This window comes from Lepisosteus platostomus, chromosome 10 (assembly GCF_059453375.1).
Source record: "Lepisosteus platostomus isolate fLepPlt1 chromosome 10, fLepPlt1.hap1, whole genome shotgun sequence".
NCBI classification, from domain to species: Eukaryota; Metazoa; Chordata; class Actinopteri; order Semionotiformes; family Lepisosteidae; genus Lepisosteus; species Lepisosteus platostomus.
In genome coordinates this window covers 22230003-22245129 of record NC_142620.1, presented here as the reverse complement: position 1 = coordinate 22245129, position 15127 = coordinate 22230003, and the positions used below count along the sequence as shown (strand labels likewise).

General features: G+C 41.4%; 1 protein-coding gene across 4 annotated transcripts in view; it reads left to right on the top strand.

The window, feature by feature from the left end:
• The first annotated feature begins 629 nt into the window (after positions 1–629).
• The window catches only part of pcnx1 (pecanex 1), a 75766-nt gene continuing 61268 nt past the window's right edge, over positions 630–15127 (top strand). For all 4 annotated transcript variants that reach the window (XM_088648812.1, XM_088648811.1, XM_088648810.1 and 1 more), the window contains exons 1-3: positions 630–945; positions 9260–9477; positions 11243–11348. In XM_088648812.1, coding sequence (XP_088504938.1) covers positions 793–945; positions 9260–9477; positions 11243–11348 — 477 coding nt within the window. In that variant the 5' untranslated portion in view covers positions 630–792. The remainder of the gene's footprint in view (positions 946–9259; positions 9478–11242; positions 11349–15127) is intronic.

Below are 15127 nucleotides of genomic sequence, written 5' to 3'. Positions count from 1 at the left end.
GTGCGGACCAAGCCCAGCCTTGCTCATCTATGAAATCCGGCGGCAAGAAGCTAATTGTCACTCTATAACGTCTTAAAGTCAGACATTTTATTAGCAGGCGCCGTTAATACAAAACATGCACTTTACTGTATTTATCATATAATGTTCATGCTGTGCAGCAAAGGCTATTCGTTTTTACATTCCTGAAAAATATTTTTCTGTTGTTTCATAATAAGTGTTCTATAATATTTGTAATCGTCTGGAATTTACGGTCACATGTTTCATGGTTTTACAAGAACAGTTGAATAAACGATTAAATATATTTATTTCAATTAAAGCCAGTTAAACGATATCGCACCATTCACCTAAGTCTTCAGATATAATGTTTTTATTTTTAGGATAAAACCCCTTCAGATTCAGTCTTCCACGTGAAGGGGGCACTATTAAGTTACACTGCCTTTTTCTATCAATAACATTTGGTGTGTGGGCCCTCACAATAAGGGATACAATTTAAGACCAGATGTATTCACACATGCCACTTGATGGCGCAACTGAGCAGGACTTATTCTCTTTGTCTTTTATCCGCCCTCTTGGCCTTCGAGTTTGAGGAGAGCAGTGTTTCGCAGGGCGTGGCGGGATAGGAAGTCTCTCAGTGGAGGACCGAGGGCAGTCCTCCAGCTACTGGGAGAGAAGATGGCTGCAGCGGGGGTTTTCAGGCCAGTGTCTGGAGGCAGTGCTCTGCGCTTTATGGTTCGGGACGAGTAGCCTCTGTTAGTTTTTGAGGTTGCTTCGAGGATCTAAACGGACTAAAACATGGGGTCTCAGACACTACAGATTTTGAGACAAGGGGTATGGGCTTCTATTACAGGAGGCTGGTATTACGATCCCCATCAAAATACATTTGTCAATGCCTTGCACCTCTACATTTGGCTCTTCCTGCTTTGTTTCCCCTTTACGCTTTACATGGTGAGTTTTGATGTGCATGGGTTTTAAATTCTCTTCTTGCCTAGCGGGTCGGGTGGTGTGGAGGCGAGTCAGGCAGCTCTCCTGTCAGATTGAGTCCTTTGTTTGCTTACCGTTAATTACACAATATTGGCAGGACGGTCCTGTTCTTTACAAGGCAGAGTTTGTGTTTAGTTTGATGCAGATACAATCGTACTGCTGTGAATCAGGTGTTATCCTATTTCGGGGACGATACTACTTAGCCTGTCTCTGTCAAACTCTGAACTAATTTCCGGGCTTGCAAGAACACCGTTGTTATTAATCTCTTCACAAGAAATTACACCATACTGGAAGGTAGTAATGCAATATAATATACTAAAGGTTTGCAGACCTGCAGCATTATTTTCTTTAATACAAGTCGAAAGGAGGTAATTACCTTTTCTATTAAGAGCACTTATTAGCTGTACATCAATTAACCAACCTTAATTTATACTAAGATTTTTTTATTTAAGACGACGAGCTGTGGGTATTGGTTGTTGCCGTGGTCACAGACGAGTGTCTCCATCATATCCGTAACGCACTAGCACCGAAATTAAATCAAAACGGGCATTTCCTGAAATAACAACAGTAACAACGACATCATGTTGTGAGATTGTAAGTTGAGCCGAGCTGTAATTTCATTGCACAGCTCAAATGTCAATTAAACGCCTTATTATTTCCATGCGCTGTGGAGTGCCATTTAGTGCCATTGGTTTCATTTAACCTAATTATGTTCAATTACGCGATTGCTTTTATTCGATGTATATGCAGCGATCGGTATATTCTGCTGCTCAATACCAGTACTATATGGACTTGTCGTCATTCTCGCGTTGGCAGACGAGACCGTGGGCCAAAGCAATGTTCTCTGGCGAAGTCCGAAATTTTATTTCCAGTGTCTTTGTTGAGCTATGTACTGTCCAGCAGTCTCATATCTAACGGATGATTTTTATACTCTTACGGAACGGGCAAAATATTGCAAATGCCATTAATTTTTAGAATGTCCAATCATTTGCGTTTTATTCCTTCCAGAAGATGTAGGGTAAATGTACATGGAAAAGAAGATTAATAAAGCCAAACGCAAGCTGATGTGCATTGGTCTCTGAGGACCACCTGCTGAAAATGAACCAGATTTACAGCACACTGTTAGTCGTTAGTATAATTCCAGGCAATAGACTTTACTGAGAGAAAGAATGTGAGGGGGGGTCTATTTTCATATCTGTATCGTTTTCTCGCTATTTTTTCAATCTGATCATTTCAGTGTAGGCATGGAACCGTATGACACCCGCTTTGAATGAAAGCGTTTAGCAGGAGGGCACAGCAGGCAGTCGGGATTGGTCTGCCACCACAACATGGAGCTAAAATGAAGCTGGTTAACACTCTGTGGCTGCACACAAGAGAATGGGGCGGGCTTGCTTGTTTCTGTAGTTGAGATAGCTGGACTACAGCCTGTTCCTGACACTTTTCCAGGATGGAGTGTTTACTGAGATGGTCTCGCAGGGATAAGAGGTGGGCATTAGGTAGTCCGCAAATAATGCCTGCTTTTGATTGCCATATTTCTTCTCTGTGGCCCTTAACTGATTGCGAACATTCCTACACCTCCATTAACAGACATTGTCTGAAAACAATGAGGACCTGGACTGCCAAAAAAAACTGCAGCATTCCTAAAGGCAGGAGGATGGAGTAACATGCAACTGTACTTGCAGTTGCAGTCTGAGGCTGACGGTGCATGGACTGCACAGTGGGTTGTCTCATGGCTCCTCCTTGTCTGCCACACACCGCAGAGGTGACACTTGGTGGTTCTCCTGGACTCTTTTCTTGCTAGCCACATCTGCAGTTCTTGTTTTTCACAGCACAAAGCACCCATTCTTTTGCCGTGACCAGGACGTGCCTATTTAAAAGGCCATTGCTGTCTGTGATTGTTTTATTTATGGCGTGCTGTTTACAGATGTCCACAAGCCTGCAGCGATGCAGATTGTCCTGTGAATGGAAGTACTTAGATGACGGGTTGCCTTTCTGCTTGTCAGTGGAGGTGATCTGTCACATGTCATCTGGTAGGAACCTTTAATTGCTTTAATTGAATCCCAGTGTCCAGCAGAGAGGCATCAGATCCTCTCCTGACTGGCTTAGTTAGTGAGTAGGGTTCCCCATCTCTTTTCACAAATGGACATTTATGAGTAGCCAATAACCTATCCACATGGTTTTGAGAAGTGGAAGGAGAGGTGTTTTGGGAGAAAAAAACACTTGGATGCACTTAGAACGTGGAAACTCCACATGCAAGGACCAGTAGCAAGCCTTATGAGACAGCATAGCAAACCGACATGCCAGATTCACATGTGGGCTTCTAATGTATAGAAATGATTGCTGATCCCAAGAAGAAATGCTGAAGTTTTCTGGTGTGTGTGGAATCGTATTGCCTTCTCCTGTGTTAGATTTCCACATGGAGGACCATCTGTATGGAGTCTGCATGCTGCAATTTCCACCCACCTCAGACATGCATACATGCTGGTTAGGACTAGCGGTGTCTCTAGATCATCCCTGTGTGAGTGTGCCTTTCCTGTATTCGACTGTCATCTTGGCAATGGTGTATAGTGCCTCTGCTTCCAGAAAAGACAGTGTTCCTAAGACTCTTACAATCCTGTCCGCAGTGCTGCTCAGACAAGAGCAACAAAAGAATGAATGAGAATCTGGGGATTAGATTATGTAGCTAAGCGGTATAAAAGTTTTAATTTTTTGTTGAAGAATGGTGTTGCAGTGGTTAGTATTGCTGTGTTCGGGCCATGGGTTTAATTCTTGACCTGGGGTGCTGTCTGGATGGAGTTAGTATGTTCTTCTCTTGTTCACATGGGGATTTCCTCCGGGTGCTCTTGTTTCCTCCCACACGTGAAACACATACTCGTGGGTTAATAAAGCTTCTGGGAAAAGCGGCCCTGGTGTGAATGTTTGTGTTTGTGTCTATGTGTCCCCCACCTGTTGCTTGTCGGGGTAAGCTCCTAGTAGGCTCACAAGCAGAATACTGTAGAGGGCTCTCCTTTTTGTGTTAATGGTGGCAAAAATTTTACATTTCATTCCAAGATTCCTAGAGAATTTTAACAGCAGGGGGACTGCTGTTAAATAACTGCATTATTAAAAATGAACTTGTTATCCTAGTAGAAAGTTTTGATGCCTGGTTTGGGGCAGTTTTAAAATGATAGGCCTAGCATGGTGTGAAGTGTTAAGAAGCCTTATTCCTATCCAGTACAGGTACAGTATAGATCCCTCAGGTACAGAGAACAGGTTGAAGCATTCTCTTGCTGGCTTTTGGAAGGCACAGTAGGAGTGCTTGTGTTGAACCTGCTCTGAAAATGAAATGAAATTGAACACAGAATTCCTGCTGTTCAGTGTGTGGGACTCGTTGAGGATGTCTCTGTTTAGCATATGAGCTGAGCTGAAACATTAATCATTCTTTAAATGCCACTGTGCAAGCTCTTCAGCACACCTCTCTCTCAGAAAGAGAGAAAAAGTGTTTAGAGTTTCCCTTTGTTTCTGACAATTCGAAGTCACAAAACAGAGCGGAGGTCAGTTTGGTCCTGAACATCATTAGTTCTCGTTGTGGTTTGCGTTCCCATTTGACACTGCTTTAATATCCGTTGCCATGGAAAGTGAAGGCCTTGACATTTCTGCTATCATGTAAAATAAGGAACTGTATTACTGTAGCTTTCCAGAAAAACATCAGAGCGTTCCATGCCGTTGTACGGTCAGTATGATTAACAACAGAGCTTCCATTGTGTTTTATGTAAATTTCCTGAACACTGTAAGATTGAATTTTGATTAAGAACAAAGAAAAAATTGAAGCCCTTAAGACCTGTTTCATTTTCCGTGTCGGTTGTTGCTTTTTCAGAAGCTATATTATTTATTAAGGTAGTTCACTTGTGTTAGGTATTGCAGGGAAATCACCAATTAACGTTAGATGGGTTTGAAATCTTGTTTTGATTTGGTCCTTCATCCCAGAATTGGGTTTTACAAAACACTAGGAAACCACTGATATAGGGCCTTGGTAAAACTCACCATTTCATTTGGGCCCAGGTCTCTAGCTGATGGACACTAAGGCAAGACCTTTTCAATATGATTATTATGCATTTAATTCTAGCACTTTGTTTATCGCACGTTATTTACTTTGAGAATTTGATCTATTTTAACACTTTTGCACTTTTGTCTTTAACTCCCTGCCTTGCACTTTAGGCTATGACACTGTTCTCATATTTAATCAGAAGTCTGTGAATGGGATCAAGCCAGTCAAATTAAATGCAGTGCTTTTTGTCAAGACGGTGAAAGATAATGGTGAATTATGGAATAAATGGCTTCATCTATCCCCTGTGCAAAACTATAGCATAGATTCCGCCACTTTATGAATACTGGAGCCTTTGAAACCAAGCTGAGACCATGTCTGACCTTAAGTCCCAAAACAAGAACTTCCGTCAATGCCAAACTGCTTAGACTCATCTTTAAGATCGCCATGCAAATGATAACGCATAGTGGCAACTGTGAAAACATCATCAAACATATCTCATGGGCATAATAATAACAAAGCATGACAAAAACAAGGTGCCCTTCTCCTTGTAACTAAATGATGAGTGATCCACTTTTTTTGTGTGAAAAACTGTCATTCTGGTGTGCAGTTTAAGTGCTGTAGAGGTATCATTGTGGCACTATAGCAGAACATCTCTTTTGTAAGCTCTGTTAATGTTTGTCAATATAACAGTACAGCACCACATGTACCTTGCAGAATCTTTCATTCTTGGGAATGATAAGATGTCATGCGATATCAGCGCAAAGATTGGGAAAGTTACTGCATCTCTGAACAGGCAGAAAAACAAAAGGAAGCTGCCCTTTGCACTGAAACCTTTGCACTTACTGCGACGATGCAGCAATGCGTATAATTTAAAGCGTTCCAGGATCACTTTTGTTGTAAACAGTTGGGGGGGGGGACAAAACGTTTATTGCTGTGTCATGCTGCTTTATAAAAAGTGTGATCATCAGGCAGTTGGCTGTGTGGTCATCTGGTGCATAACAGCTTTGTTTTTGCTGTGTCTCCTGAGTTGGTGAACTGTTTAAGGGTTTAAGGGATTAAAAACATTGCTTGTTTTAAAAGCAAGTCTTGAAACCACATGCTACAATTAAAATGTGTGCATACCGTGAAGATAGAATTTGAACCAACCAGAAGTTTCAAGCCAGTGCTACAATATGATCAGTGGGGATACTGTGCTGTAAGAGGCAGTGTCCTTTGGCTGTTAAAGAGTAGGGTGTTACCCTAGTATTTTGACTAAAATTCACTCTGTGATCGTGTAATCTACCCACTTTAAAGTTCCCCGTAAATTTTGCAGGTGAAATATGTCCTTTCACCTACAAAACTTTCAGTGGTTAGCATTGTTGCCTTGCAGTGCTGGGGTGTGCTTGTGTCCGTCTGCCCTGTGACGGACTGGTGTCCCAACCAGGGCGTATCGTGCCTTTCTTTGGTTAGGTTCTGGCTCCCCTGTGACCCTGGATTGGAAGAAGCAGTTAGGAAATGGCTGGATGAAAGTACTTCCTCCCTTAATCTGTAGCCTACAGTAGCTGGTGCCTAATGGGAGCTACACTTAAGTGGTGAAGTGTGTGCTCCTTTGTTTCTAAAATGCTGTGGGATCCTTTGGCAATGAAAAGCACTGTATAAGTATAGGGACTGAAGAAATTAATAAGACAATCATAAGTAGATTCTGTGCTCTAATTAAAGAAAATAATTCCATCATCATTGTTGTAGTCTGTCTGCAGTATTTCATTCTGAGCTATACACTGGAGTTGATTCCCTAACAGCCATTGTTTTCTTCTGGAAGGATTTAAGGAATGCTTCACACTTAATTCATTATAATTTAATAATTAAAATTGCTTACACTTATATGTCGCTTTTCTGGATACTCCACTCAAAGCGCTTTACAGGTAATGGGGACTCCCACTCCCAATGTGCAGCACCCACCTGGATGATGCGATGACAGCCATAGTGCGCCAGAAAGCTCACCACACATCAGCCATCAGTGGGGAGGAGAGCAGAGTATTTGGCCAGGACACTGGGACAACACCCCTACTCTTTTTGAGAAACGCCCTGGGATTTTTAATGACCACAGAGAGTCAGGACCTCGGTTTTACGTCTCATCCGAAGGACAGTGCCTGTTCACAGTATAGTGTCCCTGTCACTATACTGGGGCATTAGGATCCACATGGACAGCAGGGTGAGCGCCCCCTGCTGGCCCCACTAACACCTCTTCCAGCAGCAACCTTAGTTTTTCCCAGGAGGTCTCCCATCCAGGTACTGAGCTTCAGTGGGTTGCCAGTTGTGAGTTGCAGAGTGATATGGCTGCTGGCTCACTTAAGATGCTCCCTGTTTATCAAAGGTGACAGGAAAAAAAAATCAAGTTTACAGATTTATCAGATAAAGAGAAAAGGTGAAAGGTGCAGTTCGGAGTTTTCCTTTCTCATCCACTTTGGAGAAATAAACCCATCCTGCTGGTTTTATTGCGTCAGTGTACCTCAGTAAAGGTCCTCTTGCAGTGCCATAGTTACATCATCTTGAGACTTTCCTCCTACATTCTGTTTTGTGACGACTTCTTTTCATTTGATGGAAGTTCTTGTTAATAGTTGGATTTTCGTTTCCTGTTCTATGCATTCAGGGTAAATGTCGTATATTTCGATTTTGCCAATTAAGTTATATTGTTTGGTGATATGAAAAATCAGGAAACAGAAAATGCTGAGCAGCAAGAGCTGAGATATAGCTTCTGTTCTGGCAGAGAGAGCCCCTTACAGTGGTGAAATAGATAAAATACTCCAAATGTGCAGTTCAATCTGCCCTAATAAGATTATAAGCAAACATAGCAACTGATGAAAAAGTCCCACTACATGCTGGGTAGATCGGCCTTAAAATGTCTCAGCATAATGAATTGTAAAACCGTCTGCGTTACTCTAACAAGCTGCAGTTAGCAGGCGGAATTAGGTTATTAGATACACAGTCAGAAAGTGGTTATAAAAAGGCGGATTTAAGGAATGGAAAATAAGAAATAAGCCTTTTTTAAGTGGGAAGTAGAAGGCTGGGTAGAATTGCCTTGGCTGAACAAAAGCTATTGTAGACTGAGATTACTATATTCAGCACAATGTGTAGATGAGGTATAAGAGCATCTTGTAAATGTTTTAAAATCACATCATCAGATGTTATATCACATTATAATAGCAAGTCTGATGTTAGAAAGCATACCTCCTGGTTTAGCTGTATTTGCGGTGATTCCCTGTGAAATTCAGATGTTTTCTATTATGGGTTAAGTGGGTCAAGTCTTTCATATCTCAATGATCTCTTTCACTGTGCATTCTATCTTGGCCCTTACGTTCAGAGGGTACTTTTTAAAGTACAAACTCTACACCTCAGGCAGCAAGACCTTTTGTTTCTGTGCTCTGAGACTGCAGAGTGAATTATGTGGGTAATGCAAGATTCCACATCAGTGGCAGTTTTGACATCTCTTCAGAGCTTTGTCTTGACAGATGCTTTGTAAAGAAAATTAATTGTTGAGTACAGTATACATAATAGAAATTCATACATATGACACAAATTCATGCCAAAGGCATTCAAAGGCACCGTACAGAATTACAAACAGAAAAATATCTCTTGGCCAAGGTATAGTACATTCCAGGTTATAAATCAGTTGCACAAAAGCACATTCAGACAGAATTGTGAGGTTTAGCTTTTTTGCTGTTGGCAGCAGTTCCTCAAACTCAAACAAGGAGCAATGCAGCTGAGGACTGTACGGGTGGCGGCTGTATAATGATGTTTTTTATAAAACAACAAGGAGAGAAGGAAATAAGGAATGATTATAACCAAGGGGAGACCATCTTTTACTTGCTTGTAGTTAACTTTCAACAGCATGACTTGGCAGTGTGTGACATGCACAGCGGTGGGTGTGTGGAAAGATATTATTTATCTTTCAGAATGTCAAATAATTCTAGGAGATATCTTTGTAATCGTGTGTCAGTGTTTGACATGCCTTTAAGACCAGTCATTAGTGCTTGTCTTTGATCTAACCATTAAAGCTGTCGTTTTCTGATTTGAGCAAATGATTTGGAATAATATTTCCCATCTGAAGGTAAAAAGGCCTCATTCCAGAAAGGCACCTTACATGCTTTTGTAGCTGGTTTGAAATTGGTTCTAAAAAGCTTTCTACACTTGTTCACTGAACCTTGAGTGGGATGGTCAGGTGAAATTTGAATATGTTTTGCTCCCTCTTTCACTGATCTTTCCCTCCCGCAGGCTCTGCCCTCCACCATGGTGATAGTGGGCATCTATTGCGGTGTCATCGCCGCCATGTTCCTGCTACTGAAGACGGTGAATTACCGGCTGCACCGGGCGCTGGACGAGGGCGAGGTGATAGAGCACCACCGCGCTGGCGAGCTCGGCGGCCGAAGCGCGAATCCCGACAGCGCCAACGACGCCAACGCCACCCGCCGAGAGGATAGCAATGGGCCAGGGTAAGAGGGTACAGGATAGTCGGGGTGAGGAGGGGAAATCTCTTTGAAAGGTCTCCAATCACATCTGCTGCCCAAAGATCCGCCCTATATTTGTACTCACAACTGTAGCTGTAGGCCAAGCCTCATTTGAAAGTGGAGAGACATGCTGCTGAATTTTAGGATTTCCTGTAGAGTCTTAGAAGTCCGTAGATCAGCAGGTAAGGAAACGCAGAACTGGGTTACAAGAACACGGTATCAAAGCCGTGACTGGATAAACAACAACAGAGAGTTCTTCAGCTACACTCAACTTTTTTGAGTGAGCAAAGAAGCAGCTTTCTGTAAACAGCATCTGGCGAATTCATGTTTTGTTCCCTTGCCCACTCTGTCATCATCGTCCTTAATGCATTGTGCAGCTCATCTGTCAGCTTTGTGGATCCATGTTTTGCATAGTGCCTGGTATGAACACGTTTCTCACTTCCAGAGCTCGGTAGATCATGGAGCTTTGTGGTTTAGTAGTTTAGGATTGGCAGTCCTGAGTACTTTCATCAATAAATAGTTCTGCACTTTGAGTCTTTTCAGACCGCTCTTGCTGCATTCAGATCACTGCATTCAGTATCTATAACAACCAAGGGCATGAGGTAGAATTGTCCTTATTCTTCCTGTTTGGGACCTGTCTTTTCAGCTGTTGTAATTACATTCAGACCTCAAACCTGGCCATGTGCATTGAAAGCTGTTTTTAGGAGAATTCTCTCTTCATTTGTCGGTGCTAAAGAATGCCGTTAAAGAAATGGTGAGACCCAACTTAATGATGCAATAGCTGTCGTGACGCATTTCACATTCCTGAAGGGATACTTGGGCAGGCGACTTGAGCTTAGTACAAAAACAAATGTCTGTGACTAATTACAGAAGACAACCCAAGAGAGAAGAGCCAGTGAAATGAAACTCCTTTCTGCATAGCAGTGGATCTATTTCTGGTTTCATGAACGTCAGGCTTTTGTACTGGTGCTAAAGAAAAGTATTGTGCTAATACTATTTTAGCTTTACATGTCTGTGCACTTTTCTCAGAATAAGCAAAATATGTCCAGAACACTAGACTGGGCCAACACAAGGTATGAGTCTAATATAGCAGCTTATAATGAAAACCTGCAATGGATCATGCAATGAATAGCAATTAATGTCTTGTTATATATGGAAATTGATCATTTGTGAGCACTTATTAGAGGGATTTGTTGGCCTCAAGACCAAATATGTTTTTACTAAAAGATATATCTAATGGTGTCATCCTTGCCTGTCTTTCTGGAAGGGGTTTTAACTTTGTGCGACTTTGGTCCGTCATACCCCAGGATGGCTCATGAGAGGTGTGACTGAGAAGATTCTGAGCTCAGAACTTTATAGAACCATTGCAAAAAGAAATGCAAGCACGTTTTGCTGGTACACCGGACTGCTAGACAGTCTGTGTTGGGCAAGCTGGCAAGTTGCAAAATTTGGAATTGCTCCTTTATGCTTTGCTTTTCTGAGAACTTCATCAATTTAAAAAGCAAAGGCAAGGGCTGCGTGTTGTCATCAAGTGTGGAAATTAGAAAACATTTTTTATTGCACAGTGACAGATTTTCTTGGGCCAAGTGATCTTTTGCATTAAGAATTAATGACTCCGTTATGCTTGATTTTTAGCTTCTGTTGTGTCATGGTCTGCCAGAAGTGGAAATTGGGTAGAGAGCATTGTGTCACAGCATTGTGCTAAAGTCCTTTAACAGATCATTTTTTCTCTTTTTTGTGCTGTTGACAGGGATCCTGGAGGGGGGATAGAGATGGCAGACTTTATTCGGGAAGTTACTCCTCCAGTGGACTGCAGCTCCAGAAACTCCTATGCTGGGATGGACTCCAGTAATCAAGTAAGACCTTGTGAAACCAACACCAAGAAGACATATCCTTATTTCAGTCCATTCTGAAACTGCAATTCTGAGCTCCCTGAAGTTTAAAAGTAGCTCTTGATGGTAAAGCTACCCGCTAAAATTGTAACTTTACAATCATTCAGAACTCTGACTTTTGTGATCGTGGCTTGTTTTGCATTGATGAGAGAGCCTATGTCTCTAAAATACTACACTATTTGTACACTAAATCTCCTTTGGGAAAAACCAATGGAGGGTTTGAAGGTATGCACAAAAAAAGTTCTGACAAAGATGCTTTTCAAATTATTTTGGCCCTCAAGTTAAACAAGGAAAGGCTTCTCGCCTGAAACAACATTGCCATTCTAGTTACACAGAGGTTATTTAGACAAACCCAGTACAGAATTTCAGGAAGTCGCAGAGTCTGTAATTGTGCTTTGATGGGGAATTGCCTGTCATTTTTCCTTTCCTAATCCTCCCTGCAAATATTGGTAATAGACTGCTTGGCCATCTGCTACAAGCTCCTCCAAAAATGTATGAGAAATCAGTTGTTTGTTTTGTTACATTGGCCCAATGTGCAAGAAGCAGCATTAGGCTCTGGATGTAACAGTAACACAGCTCTCACTGTTAACACAGCGAGCTCACCAGTGTCCAGACAGTGATGGGGAATGCTATTGAACCTGGAAATGCTCAGTCGTTTAGGTGCCATTGCCCAAGCCATTCCAGTCAATAAGTGACTGACCTGTCTCAGATTTGAATCTGAGAAATCTGGGTTGTGGAGCTCAGTTATATTTTCAATTCTTCACCAATACATCCTCAAAGATATATCCATATGTGTCTTTTTTAGCCTTGTCTGAAACTTTTGAAAGCCTTATAGAGGGCAATGCAACATTTTGGAAGCTTAATGAAAGCAGTAAATAAATAAACAGCACTGCAGCAGTTTCTGCTGAAATGATATAATATGTTGTCTCAGACAGATATGCCAAGCCGTCAGACTGAAGCTGAATAAATGTGATGAAATATTAAAGCTCGTTTTGAGTGGGTAGCATGACAAGTCAGATTCTGCAGGCCTGGCTGCTTGGCAGCCGGCATCTTCACCTTAAGCCAGTTTCCTACATTACCCCCTGCTATTACTTCGGTTTTGAAGATGTACAGAGCCTTGAAAAAGTATTGAGCCCCCAACACATTTTTCACATTATGTTCCTGCAGATTGTGAATTTGAAATAGATTGAAGTAGGATTTTTTGGCACTGATCCTCAAAATATTGAGAACCATATCAAAACAAAATAAGTGATCCCAAACCTCTCCACAGTTGACTAAAAATGAAAAGCAGCAATGATTACATTAAAAAAGTATTCATACCCCTCTTTATTGCAAGCTCAAATTTGCACAGGTGAGGTGCAATACATTACCTCAAACGTCACACAATTTGTTGACTCCACTTGTGTAAGAAATTAATGGATCACCTGTTGTCAATTCTTTTGTAAATATAAATATCCCTCTCCTTGAGATCCTACAGCAAAAAAAAGAATATGAAGATGAATGAGTGTTCCAAAAAAGTCAGAGATAAGATTATAGAGAGGCACGAATCTGAGGAAGGGTACAAGACATTGAATATCCCTTGGAACTCATTGTACAGAAGTAGAAGAAGTATGAAACTACAGCCACACTGCCTAGATCAGGCCAACCCCCTAAACGTAGTTTCTGGACAAGAAGGGTGATTATCACAGATGCTACTGCGAGGCCAATTGTGACATTGAACAAGCTACAGAAGTCAGTCAATAAGATGGAAGATAAAGTACATTTTAACTAACTCCAAGGCATTCCAGAGAAAGGGCTTTTATGGGAGGGTTGCAAAGATGAAGCCCTGGCTGAAAAAACCCATATCCTTCTCTGCAAAGAGTTTGCAAAACACCATCTAGAAGATACTGCAGAGATCTGGCAGAACGTCTTGTGTTCTGACGAGACTAAAGTGGAACTTGTTGGCCTGAATACAGTGTGTATGGTGTAAATCAAACACTGCACACCGGCCAGGTAACACCATCCCCAATGTGAAGCATGGTGGTTGTAAAACCTGCTGCCCTCTGCCAAAAAGTTCAAACCGGGGAGGAAGTTTGTCTTTCAAGAGGACAATGATCCAAAGGACACTGCAAAGTCAACACTGGAGTGGCTTAAAATAAAGAAAATGAGAAAATAGATGTTCTTGAGTGGCCCAGTCAGAGTCCTGACCTTAATCCCATTGAAAATCTCTGTCACAACATCAGACTTGCTGTCCATCTCTGCTCACCAACTACCCTGACCCAGAATGAGCAATTTTGCATGGAGGAATGGGCAACTATTGTACAATATAATATTATAGTGGCAAATATAATATTGACTTAATATTATTCAAATAAGTAATAGATGGAACAGGCTGCTGTTAAGCTTGGTGTTGATCAAAAGTCAGGAGTTCCTCTGCTTCAGTGACCTTCTGCTGTCCTGTACAATGGACAGTGGATGCAGATATTATAAAAGCAGCCTGTCTGCCCAAGTCTTGTGATTGGCTTTATGATTGCTTTTGCTGTTGCTGTCATCATTTTTATTCTGAATAGTGAGATGAAATTTATTGTAGATGTAGTGCATTTTCTGGGGACAGCTGTTTGGGATGTTTTTTTCTTCTGAAGAGAAATGTTCATAACTAGTCCAGTTATACCAACCCAATTTTGGAAATGCCAGTTGTGTGTTTTCCGTGTTTTCAAGTTTCAGTTCAAAGCTACAAACATTGCTATCAAACATGGAGATTGAAGTTAGACAGATTCCTCCTCTCTGCCTGTCTTCAATCCACTGACCTCTTGACATTTCACAGGCAAATCAGCACCACATGAACATATGAGAGGTTGCTAGTGAGAGGAGTCCATCTGACCCATCTAGCTGGTTTGGGTGCTAGCAGTCAGTTGGTTTGAGGATCTAATCCTGCTGTCATTGAAAGAAGCCCGGATATCGCCTTTGAAAATATGGCTAGGTAGATTGTTCCATGCTCCCACAATCCTTTGGGTAAAAGAAAAATGCTTCATGATCCCAGTTTTAAATGAATTACCCATGGCTTCCATGTGTTCTCTGATTTGTATTTCACTTTTGAGGGTTTTGAAACACGAATCAGGTACCCTTCCCTACACTGGAATAAGAATCAGTGAATGTTTTCAGCTGTGATGCATCCTGCCAATCAGATTCCTTTCTGCTGTAAAAGATAAAGACAAGAGGCATCATTCAACCAAAGCACCAGGCACAAGCTTGAAATGACATTGGTCTAAAGTAGTGTACAAGAAAGAAGAAACTTGCCTCCAAAATTTATTCTAATCAAGACACCTTCAAAATGTGTCAAAACGTGGCTGTAGTGCCCCAAAGATTGCATACCAGAGATTGGAAAAAACTTATGCATGATAGTGTCTACTAGGGTTCACACTCAAAAATATTTAAGTGAATCATTCCATTATGAGAATTTTTGGAAGCTGACTGAATTCTTATTCTCAAAAATATAAAGAGGAAAGCCAATTATTTTGTTTTGTCCCTGAAATCCAGCAGAATAGTTTGTACTATAAACTATGTTGTGACCTAATTGCTTTTTTGAGCCTCTCTTGCTTCCTCCAAATTCCTCATGTTCCAAGAGTAACCCCGTTAAGCAAGGCGAACTCTAGTTCTATTTCGGTCTGAGACTTTGACCTCCTTTAAGGACTTTTCTAGCAGTTACACAGAAGCCTAGTATACTTAGTCACCCTTTCCATGAAATTATTTTTTGTCCTTTTTTC